Source organism: Girardinichthys multiradiatus, chromosome 22 (genome assembly GCF_021462225.1).
Source record: "Girardinichthys multiradiatus isolate DD_20200921_A chromosome 22, DD_fGirMul_XY1, whole genome shotgun sequence".
NCBI lineage: Eukaryota > Metazoa > Chordata > Actinopteri > Cyprinodontiformes > Goodeidae > Girardinichthys > Girardinichthys multiradiatus.
The window spans coordinates 30,532,613-30,544,758 of NC_061814.1; the positions used below are offsets into that span (position 1 = coordinate 30,532,613).

At 37.2% G+C, this 12,146-nt stretch overlaps 1 protein-coding gene across 9 annotated transcripts in view; it reads left to right on the top strand.

Moving 5' to 3' along the window:
• LOC124859406 (neurexin-1a) overlaps positions 1-12,146 on the top strand; it is a 250,549-nt gene that overhangs the window by 106,160 nt on the left and 132,243 nt on the right. For 8 of the 9 annotated variants that reach the window (XM_047352171.1, XM_047352174.1, XM_047352172.1 and 5 more), the window contains one exon: positions 6,036-6,217. In XM_047352171.1, the coding sequence (XP_047208127.1) occupies positions 6,036-6,217 (182 nt within the window). Of the gene's footprint in view, positions 1-5,824; positions 5,934-6,035; positions 6,218-12,146 lie in introns of those variants that run through there. The other variant, XM_047352180.1, reaches the window with a different exon arrangement.

A 12,146-nucleotide genomic window follows, 5' to 3' on the forward strand; every position in this document is an offset into this window, starting at 1 on the left:
AAAACGTTGACAGAAATCTCACCTCGCCAACACAAAGCTCCACCGTGCACTGACAGCAAAATACGATGCTTTTTGTTTGGAAAAATCCATGGAGGCATCCTCTGTAGAAGGAGACAGTAACTACTGCAGCTGAACAAGCAATAGGAAATAAAATTTCATAGCTGTCAATATATGTACCGCAATTAAATTAAAGTTTTGTACATTATTTTCATAAACAATTACTGTCATATGAAAAAGTATAAATTAATCCAAACAAAGAGTGAGATTTCAGTACTATCGGGTTTTGTACAAAAAAAATAAAAAAACATAATTGAAAGTAAGAGAATGCAACATTTGTTATTGCTTCCTGTATTAATTTGAATTTGGATGGTTCTATATTGATTTAGACTAAACAGAAGTTATGTAGCAAATAATTTAGCTGATATGATACCTACAGTAAAAATTATTTGCTTGTATACTATAAATATGTACCGTTTTAATATTCTTCTGAATATTTCAGAAACAAAGCCATCTACTGGGATATTCACCCACAACCTCTTATTGAGTTTACACAGAATGGTCAGAGAAACAGAAAATATCTAGTAATCAGCTGCTGTGCGGATGAAAATGTCTTGTGGATGTCAGAGGTTATAGCCGAATGGACAGACTGGTGAAAGGCACCAGTATCTCAAATAATCACTTATTTCAACCAATGTATGCAAAATACCATTTCTGAACACAAAATATATTGAACCAGAAAGCAGACTACCTACAGCAGCAAAAGACCACACCACATGCAACTTTTATCAGCTACGAATAGGAAACTGAGGCGGCAATTTGAACATGCTCACAAATGTTCCGTAACAGGTTGGAAAAATCTGGTCAAATGAGTCTCGATTTTAACTGCAACATGAAAATATAGGTCTTTTATTTAAACACCACAGCATAACTAAATATTGTCTCCAATCATATCCTTCTCTTTATGATCACAGTCTGTGCATATTCTTATGGTTATCGCTAAATCTGTATGATTTGACTGATTTTGTAAAGTGCCTAGAGACGACTTGTGTTGTGAATTGGTGCTACATAAATAAACTGAAATGAATTGAAATGTCTAACTTCAGCAGAATAATACATTGTGTTAAAAAAACTTTGCATCATGGACGTGCAGCAGTTATCAAGGGTTGTTATAAAGCATTTATTTATCCAGTAAACCTGTGAGAAGCATGTCCATACTGCCACCTCCATATTGTATAATTTTAGAGTCACTGGTCATCCAGAGCTTGCAGCTAAATTGTCATGTGTCCTAAAGGTTTTCCTATTTAGCAGTTTAACTCCTCAACTACAGGTTGTCAAAAAAGATCAAATAGAGCAAAAAAAGATGGTGCTGGCAAAAAGAAAATAAAAAACAAACTCTGCCTTGTGATTTAAATCTTAAGGGACATTGATCTGAAACAGCTCCTTTACCATGTAACAATGATGTGTGAAAGGACAATAGTGTCCTCATAAATCATGCTAATGATTTCTCAGAAAACTGAAATGGAAATCCAGTGGACATCATGAAGTTTCTTTTAACTGTAACCTAAATCATGTTACTCTTTTTGTCCTTTGACATGGTTTAAGGATGGGAAACTGTCGAAACTGACTCATAACAGGCTAATTAAAACAGGATTTATGGAAGGTTTCTATAGTTTCCTTCCACATACACATGAATACACAATTGTAAAGAACTGGATTTTTCCATCTAAAAGTCCTTCACTTGGGACAACAACCAGGGACATTCTGAAAAGTAAACTCAGCATAGTTTATTTTTTAACATCTGGCTTTTACAAACAACCCTTCCTCAAGGGATAGCTATAACATTTTTGCAAAATAAAACATTTCCTGTAGCAATCATCTTGCACCCTTTAAAAACATTACTAATATTCAAAATCAGTGACAAACTCAGGTCATTTCATTGCAACTCAAGTCCAAGGTAATCTAACAGGTTCCAAATGCTTATCTGTGCTGCTGTCATAAGTGGTGGTGATTTCTGAATTTGTTCTCATTAAGGCACTTTCATGTAAGGCTATCCAACAAAGGGTTAATGCTAACAACTGTGTCCTGCTATGGAGACAGTTGAAAAATGGGTTTGAAAAGCATTTATCTATAATCTTTTTTATCTTTAAGATTTCTCTCAAGAGACGTGTGGAAATGATCAAAAATTAATTTCAAAAAGCAATCCTATATTCCACATCTCGGATGATCTATTTTTGCACAGCCAGTCATTACGGGAATCCGTGGCAGCCGATAGAAAGACGACACAAGTGTTAGGTGCTGTCAGAAAACAGATCTATAATGTCATCTCTCCTTTTCACATTTCCATCACAACTATGTAATTATGATTGGATTCCTCCCCAGTTTCTCGGCAGAGGTGGTAATATGAAGCACGTTCTGATGGTTGTTCTGGAGGTTAGAGGAAAGACAGTCTGCAGGCCTGACACTGGCTTGAGAGATACTGTCAAATACCTTTGTTTTGCATTCTACTGCTCCCATAGGTCCTACGTGAAGGCATAGATTCTGCATGTATTCTTTACTCACACCTGGCTGATTATATAATGCATATTTGAAAGTTTGCTCTTTACTACTGTTTGCTTGTACCATAAATTGATTTAGACATTAAAAAGCCAACATCAAGAGGGCTTGAACACATAGCCCATCTTTGCTTCTCTGCATTCTAATATCCCACACACCTCTTAGGCCAAATGCATGAGAACTCCTAGGATAGTGCTGCATTTTTAATGAAAGCAGAGCGTTTGATCTGCTAGTGTTTGTCTTCTTTGATGTTAACTGACACAGCAGAGAGCGGCCAGATCTCAGTGTAGTCCAACATGAGGACAGATTAATTCATTATCCTTTGACAGGGGAGGCTTGTGGTTAAGGAGTTCATCCTGGAGGCAGGATCTAAAATCGGTAACGCCTTCCATTACATTCAGTTTTGGTTTCTCCACTGATGTTTCTATGTGAAAATAAAAACCTTGAACTTACAGTTCATATTTCTTTATATTACATACACAAATATTTTACCAGTATTTTATTTGACAGATTAAAAAAAAGCAACACAATTGTTTTTTTCAAATACAAAACTCAAAGTGTGGTGTGGATTTATTCTCAGACCCATTTACTCTGGTGCACCTAAATAAAATCCAGTGCAACACAATGTCTTCTGAAGTCACCTAATTAATAAATAGTGTCCACATGTTTATAATTAAATGTCAGATTAAAAACCAGCTGTATGTATATATTCTGAAGGTGTAAAAGGTTTTATGGAGAATATTAGTGAATAAAGCAGCATCACAAGGACCTGGAAAACACACAATATAGGCCAATAATAAAAATGTGGAGAAATGTAAAGTATTATTAGGTCATAAAGCAATACTCCAAGCCTTGAACATTTCGGAAAGCACTGTTCAAACTATCAATGAAATTGGAAATACTATGGCACAACTGCAAACCTACCAAGAATGATTGTCCAGCTAAATTGAAAGTCCAGACAAGGAGGGCATTATTCATAGAAGCCCCCATGAGGCCCAAGCTAACTGTAGTACTTTTGCAAGGCATTTTATGAATGTAAAGGGTGCAAAATATACAGAAGAATCTTAATTAATTCTGTTTCATAGATCATACATTGTAGAGATCACCATGTCAAATGACCCTATTTTATATTAATTACTATTACCTTTACTGTATTCCTCTATATTATCTATTTTTCATCATTACAGAGGTGGCAAATGGGGAATAAACTGAAACTCTCTTCAAATTATAGAGGCAAACAAACAGGCAGGAATGTCCAGGATGCTTCAGTATCTAATGACTACAACAGATCCATATCAGGCCAAGTGTCCCAGGAGACAATGCAAATAACAAAAACGCAGCCATTGCATAATTACTCTGCAGCAGTGGAGCGACATAGGAAAGTGAGCTGATTTCATGCCACTGCATGTCTGTGTAGGTGTGCATTAGCCATATTCCTCCATATATCTTAATCCCTACCACTCCCTTAAGGAGTTCCAGTTTCCATTAGCCTGACGCTTTCATGGATTTTGCACAGCTTTACTGCATATCGGCAGCCCCATTATCTACACTTACTGAACCAGTTTTGGAAACGTTTAGTAGTAAGCTTCAGTTCTGTTGACTTTCTGTGCCTTGACGTGAGGTTCTTGCTATTAACCTGTTTACTTAATGATCTCCTCTAAGGTCCATTTAAATGAGTAATCTTTATTTTATAGTGTCTACTAATAGTAAATAGGATGTCAGCAGGACAAAGTGGGTGTCAAGGCATATGAATAGTCTGAGCAGGAAATAGACGCTTAAGGGTGGAGTGATTTCCAACGCTGACTATAGTCCAAAAGCACTTAATTATAATGAGTCGGAGCACGGAGCAAGTGTTAGATGGCTTTGGGGAAACTTAAGAGAGAGTGACAACAGTCCAGCGCTGGCTGCTTAAATTGGAGATCGTCCTGGAATGGGGCCAACATCAGATCTTCATTAGTGAAACAAGAAGACTTGTCAGCTGTAGCCACCAGCATTCATGAAAAGAAATTATTCCTGCATTGCAAATATATCAAGCATAATGTCTTTTTCTTCTGTTGATGTCATCAAGTTCCTCACAGCCATACATATTAAGAGAACAAAAGTGCGTACAGTATTATCATCTTTAGGGTTTTAGAAATCTGAGTAATGCTTTGTGAAAAACACTAAATCCTGTCATAGATCTGAATGTCCCAACTTCATTTCATGTTCACGTTATTGTTAATCAATGATGCAGTCTGTTTACTCAAATAAGAGTAATAATAGAGTTTAAATGAAAAAAGAAATTCAAAAGCAGACCGGCACACTGTAGAAAATCATGGAAAAAGAAGCAGAATTATATAAATAAATTGTATCGATAATTTTATATCCTTGTGAACCAGTTTACAAGAAAATATTGAAATTACAGTCAAAATGATTTATAATCTATTGTTCCGGCAACAGCTGTTTAACTCCCTGCCTCTATGAATATTAAAACAGTCTCACTCTTTCACAGTTTTTTTCTTCGTCTCTGTCTCTAACACACAAGTAGACATATAACAAACCAGCTAAATTCATTGTCTAATTTTTCATGAAGATAGCTGTTCTATGCTAATCTGACAGCTGCATTCATTTTCAGCCTCTCACAGGCGTTCATTTCCCAATCTCACATTCCTCCATTCTTAGTTGTGCACACACAGACACACTTTATCTCACAGCCACAAAGCAAAAATGGATGGAAACACAATCATGATCCTAAAACATGAAACAGGACTTTGTTCTAAACGATGAATTTGGTAGAACTCGTTTTTTTGGGCATCATCGTGTCTAGGTCACTGTCTTACTGCTCCAAGGCTCTTTCTCACTTAATAGCTGGGTTATTAAATCCACTCTTCCATCTACTAGGTCATGTTTTAACCTTTTATAGAGCAGCTTAGGACATTGACATGATTCAGAGAGACAGGAAATAGCTGGTGTGGACAATACAAGCAAGACATAATTGGCCCTCTCAGTCAATAATGCCGCTATGTTCTTTGAGTCCGCTAATGAAGCACAAGAGATGAGGAGGTGCCCATTTGGTATGCCGGTCTCCTGGACACCTGGGACACAAAAAAAAATTTGCAAGTGCTTGCTCGTGTCTCATCAGTGCAGAGGTGAAACAGGCAGTGGCAGTAAAGTTAAGTAATTGCCTTGCATTATGAGGTAAGCGACGCCTCTACCTGCCTTTCGCACTTTGTGCTGGATTTTATTCTACTCATGAATTGACATGAGTGTACTTAAACTGGAGCTGAGAGCGGTTCAAGAGTGATATGTTGCTCAGTGCTCTGCAGAGTCATTACTCAGCACAATATAACACTCAGACTGACGGTTCTCCGCGCACATGGGTCTGAGACCTGCTTTGCTGTGTTAGTAAAGGTTTTGTGTTGACAACCTGCAATGCCTGCTGGATGTGCACTTGTTGTTATAGTTATTGTTTGCTTCTTTTTTCACCCTCTTTTATCTTGCAGCGGGAACAACGTACATATTTGGCCGAGATGGTGGACTGATCACCTACACATGGCCGCCAAATGACCGACCCAGCACAAGGGCAGACCGACTTGCCATTGGGTTCAGCACACACCTGAAGGATGCTGTCTTGGTGAGGGTGGATAGCTCCTCTGGACTTGGAGACTTCTTGAAACTCCACATTGTAAGTGATAGTCTCATTCATTAAAATGCTTTAAGGTGCAATGCAACCTTTTCTTTGTTGCTTAAAGTAAATGGTATTACTTATATTCATGGTGTTGTCCGAATCCAAACAAGCCTGCTCGCTTTGTTATATTGTTGTGGTCAATCACATCAGTTTAAATCACACCTTAAAAGGAGATACTGACAATATTAATAAGTGGATTCTGTAACTGCAAATTACATTTTCTCCAGGAACAATTGAGATGTTTTTTTAACCTGAAAATGAAATATTCTCACCATGAAAAAGATTTGAAACTGCACCATGCAAATCATAAAAAAACTCATACACTATGTTGCCGAAAGTATTGAGACACTTGCCTTGACACACATGAGCTTTAATTACATCCCATTGTCAATACATAGACTTTAATACACAGGGGTCAAACTCTCATTCTCAAGGGTTGGCGTCCTGCAACTTTTAGACGTATTTCTGTCAATGCACCTGAATCACATATTTAGGTCATTAGCAGGACTCTGTCGAACTTGAGCACATGATGAGAAAATTCAGTCCTTTGATTCATGTGTGTTGGAGTTGGGACCCCTCAAAAAGTTGCAGGATACCAGCCGTTTAGGACTAGTTTTTAACACCCTGCTTTAATACATGGACGGAGTTGGCCCTCCCTTTGCAACTTAAGCAGCTTCAAGTCCCATGGGAAGGCAGGCCATTAGGTTTAGGACTTTCTTCTAGAAAAGCATTTGTGATTTCAGACAATGATTTCAGACAGTGATTTTAGACGGAAAGGCCCGGCTTGCAGTCTCCTTTCTAATTCATATTAAATATGCTCTGTCTGGTTGGGGTCAGGGCTTTGTTCAGGCCAGTCAAGTTCCTCCACACGGAATTCGCTCATCTATGTCCTTTTTGACCTTGGTTTGTGCACTGGAGTGCAATCATGATGGAGCTAAAAGGTACCATTCACAAACTGCTCCCATAGAGTTGAAACCATGACATTTTTAAAAATGTATGTCTTCTCATGCAGCACATAAAAAGGTTTCTTTCACTGGAAATTTGGGGGCCTAGCACAATCCCTGAAAAACAATCTCACTGCATAATGCCACACCATGCCACCAAATTTTAAGCTTGCCAGAAAGCACTCGGGCAAATATTGTTCTCTAGATAAGTTTCAAACCTAGAACTGTCTATCAAATTGCCACCCAGAGAAGTGTGATTTGTCCCCTGAAAACACGTCTTCACTGCACCACTGCCTGCTTTTACCGCTGTATCTGACGCTATTGCACGTTGCACTCAGTTATGTAAGGTTAGGACGCAGCTGCTTAGCTTTAAAACTTTCTTTAAACTTTTCTTAAGCTAATCTAAAGCCCAGAGAAAATGTGTCTATCTTTTGTGAACTATTCAGATAGTTCACGATTTTTGTACACCATGTGTCTCAACATGCACTGTCAGTGATTTGAGGTGGCCTTCCAATCTGTGGCAGAAATGCAATTGTTTCTAATTGTTTCCATTCTCTTATATTATCAACAACAGTTGATGTGTATCAGTTTTGGTATATTTAGATGGCATTTCATGAACAGACGTCCCATCAACATACCACTCATGTATTCACTGAACTCCAGACAGCGAGCCATTCTTTCACAAATGTTTGCAGAGGTAGTCTGCATGCCTTGTAATATTATATTTCTGTGGCAATGGAAGTGATTGGTTCCACACAGTATATTTTGTAACCTGGACAAAATCCTGCAAGCTGCACCATGACCTAACTCTGTCTCCAGCAACACCCACTGACAGTAAAGAATGTGGTAGCCAGGTGCATACATGAGCACTGAACACTTAAACTCACAGAGAATACAAGCTTCAAACCAGAACACATACGAACACAAAATCTGTCTTTAACTTTGCAGCATAGATCAACTGCCCACACCTTGAGTTGTACACATACAGTGCACATGTAGTGACATAAGCAGGCATTTCGTCAGGACACAGAGCAGCTATGATGCTTGTCTTCTTCAGACACTCCTCTACATCCTCTTTCACCCAAAGCCTAAGGGCAAACTGATTTTTACCCTACAGTCTTTAGTGTATGAAATCTATTGATGCAAATGTTTTATGACTTAACTCAAAATGGAGCACACAAGATATTCATAATAACAAAAATTGCAATATGATTGTAAAATGACAGTTGTGTTTACACGAATATACAAGTGCTCAATTATGCATGCTGCTGCTTTCTGGGCTTCTTTCCACCTGCTTAGAAAATACCTGAAACAATGATAAAACAAGGAAGATTTCCCTTGTGGACTGATTTTACAGTATGTTTTGAATAAAAAAATGTTTTCTTTAAAGATTTGCAGTTTTGTTCATTTAAATTACGAGACATAGTTGTATTGCACATTGGTTATTGCATTGCAGTGCTAAAAGCATAAACATACAAAATTGTGCAAAGCTTGCTAAATGTGCAGTCAAACACCTTGTTCAGTAAAATGAGGGCATACATAACCTTTTCATAGTCATAGAATTAGAAAGTTTCAACTGTTGGCCAGAATAATTTCCAGTTTTCTTTCAAAAGGCCTTATATAGTTGCCAAATTCAAATTATACGCTTTAGTGACATCCACACATTGCCCAAATCAATCCTTAACATATTCTAAATACTTAGAAAGGGTTTTCAGGTGAGACCTGGCATCACTTTTCAGTGGTAGTTAAACTTGTTTGTCATCTACATCGCAGTAAAATGTGATGCCACACTTGTTGAAAATGGATTTAAAGGGAGCATATGAAAAGCAAAAAGGACATGTCCTAGAATAAACCCCAGAAGGACACCATATGAGATAAGCCCATGAGGATAAAGTATGATCCAGCCTGACTGTAAAAGTTGTCACTCAAATAAGATTTGAACCGTTGCAATGCCATTCCATTAATCCCATTTAGATATTCTAAAATAAGAAATACAAATCATATAGTCTACTATATCAAAAGCTGGGCTCCAAAATCATTAAGGTTGCAGAACTACCTTAGTCAGTAAAAGATAATAGATCATTCTAAACTCAGATTGAAAAACTTCAGCAATACCATAGTGTTCTTGTTAATAGTCTCATAGTTCCATGTACAACAGAAAATACCAACAGAGGCCATTTCTAAAGACAGGCAAACATAAATCTCGATGGACATACAAGCCTAATTTTGAGCTTCTTGCTATGTTCCAGATTCACAATTTACTCATAACGAATGCTATAGGTCAGACACAATAACTGCAAAGAAAGAGAAGTCAGAGAGCCCTTCTACTTACAGTATGTATAACAAGGCAAAAAGATCATGCAACTTAAGGCAAATGCACACGTAGCCTTGTTGTAAAATGGGTAGTAAGCCACTGACATTTTACACAGAGAAAATGTTGATAAGGCATGTTCTTATAGCAGGGGCAGTGGGTTGTGAGAATCCTCTCTCCTCTCGCATCAGCAGTCACTCTGAATGCACCTTCCTATTTATTTATTCCTGCACATTAATCCGAGGATTTTGTGCAATGTTAAATTTTATTAGAAAATAAGAAAACAACGAGAGGAAAATTGATTCTAAAAGAACAGTGTGGGAGAGGGGATGTGCATATAAAATGCCTATTGATTGGTGTAGTCTTTTGTGAGAGGTTATTAGAAAAAATAAGAAATAATAAACATTAGCATTTGGGCTTTTCCTGTGATGCAGTGTAAAAAATAGACTGAAAATGCAAGTTTAGCTTAAAAATATTAAATGACATTGCATTAAATTAATAATAATAATACTAATGATTTGATTAACTTCTTTCCTACCTTTCTTGTTACTGATATTTGAAAAACACAGTAGACAATTAAATCCCAAAATTTTATGAAACTGCAATACGTATGATACATACCCTCCAGAAATATATTTTTCGCTTCTGTAATTTCCTCATTAATTATACTAGAAAGGACGTATTTTATTGCACTCTATTAAATGCAATGAGCTGTGCAAAATTGCCACTTTGATGTGTTTCTTATGGAAGAAACCAGCACTTCACATCAATAGAAACCTAAAAAAATCTTTTGTAGGAAAATGTACCATTAGTGGGTCCCACCCGGATATAAACTAATAACAATGCATTGACTGTGTGGCCTAATTTGCCATAAAACCGTACTGGGATTCCAGTAATTTAAATGTATTAACAATATGACAGACTTGATTTCCATTATTGAACATGTATAAAATATTTTTTTAAGCTGCACACTTTCCAAATAATACAAGTTGATTCACATCCATTGTCATCCCATTCCTTTCAGTCATCTCAGCTCTGAGCAGTAAAATCTTAGGAGTATATCTAGCTGCTTGATAGGATTAAACCAGAATTTAGTATTTACCCCTCTTCTCTTTCTCGATCTTCTACATTCCCAGCCCCCTACCCCTGCCTAATCTCCCACTCCCATTTTGGATGACAGGACAGCCAGCTGGGCTTGAAGGACATAATTTCAGCTCACACTTTTAGGTGGGGATTTTCAAAGTAATATGTGGAGAATATGATTTAAATCCACCTCAAAGGGGTGGTATTTCTTCCCCTCTGCCTTTCTTTTCCAACAGCAGCTAAAGACAATGACTGTGAAGTCAGCCAAGCATTAATTGTGTACCAATTCTCAGGTTTATTACTGTAGCGCACATGCCAAAAAACAACTAGATTCACATTAACGTTTCTGTGGTTTTTCTAATCAGGTTGATTTCCACAATCCTATGCAGGTTTATCTAAGGTGAGGCATATTCATCAGGTTTCTAGTATAAGTGCCCCTCTTGGTTATAAGCCTTGTCTATACATGATAATTTACCCCAGTGAAGAATATATATACATAATTAATTGTACTAGAGCTGAACATCAAAACCAGGAAAATAATCCCAGTGACATTGTTGTAAATGAAATCATGGAAGTAATGATCCTTGGTATGTCAGTGCACAGAAATCCATAAGATAAAGTAGAGGACTTTTTTAGGATTTGTGGGCATATCTTTCTCCATTAAACATGCTAAAGCATTTTAAGACTGTTAAGTTCCACTGAGTACAAGTGCATCTCAATAAATTGCAATGTCATTCAAAAGTTAATTCATTAAAGTAAATTAAAAATGTAAAACTCATGTGTTATCTAGATTCATTACACACAGAGGGTGCATTTACTTCTCCTAAATCTAATGGTTATGGCTTACAGCTAATTAAAAAAACTAAATTCGGTATTTAGAAAAGTATTATATAAGAGCAATTAATAAGTTGTGTTTTAGCCATGCCATGGCATACGCAATTATGAGACAGTCAGTCAGCTTCATCACAAAAAAAACTGATGTGAAACCTGTTTACAGATTGTAGTATCCAAGCATGTCAACAGAAAGTTAAATGGAAGGAAAAAAGTTTGGCAGTAAAAGGCGCATGAGCAGGAGGGATAGTCATTGTGTTAAGAAAATTGCAAAGCAGAGCCTAATTAAGAATTTGGGAGAAATTCACAAGTTTTTGACTGGCTGGAGTCAGGGCATCAGCATCCACCACACACTTCCCTGGGCTCATGACAAAGCACTGGACTGCTCAGTGATCCGAATTCCTGTTGTAAAATTTTACAATTCATTTGTAACTCAAAGTAACATAGTCTGGAGGAAGAATGAGAGGCAGAAAATTCAAGTTGCTTGATCTCCAGTGTGAAGTTTTTGCATTTAGAGATGTTTTGGGGAGTCATATGCTGGTATTGGTCCACTCAGTTCAGCTGTCTGTCAGGAAATTTTAAAGCACATGATTCCGTCTGCTGATAAAATTTACGGATTTAATAATTAAAATTTTCAGCAGGACTGTCACTTGTCCACACTGTCAAAAGTAACAATACCTGCTACCTGTATTTGATTGGCTAGCAAACTGGCCTGACCTTAACCCCATGAAAAAACTGTAGTTTATTGTCAGTAGGA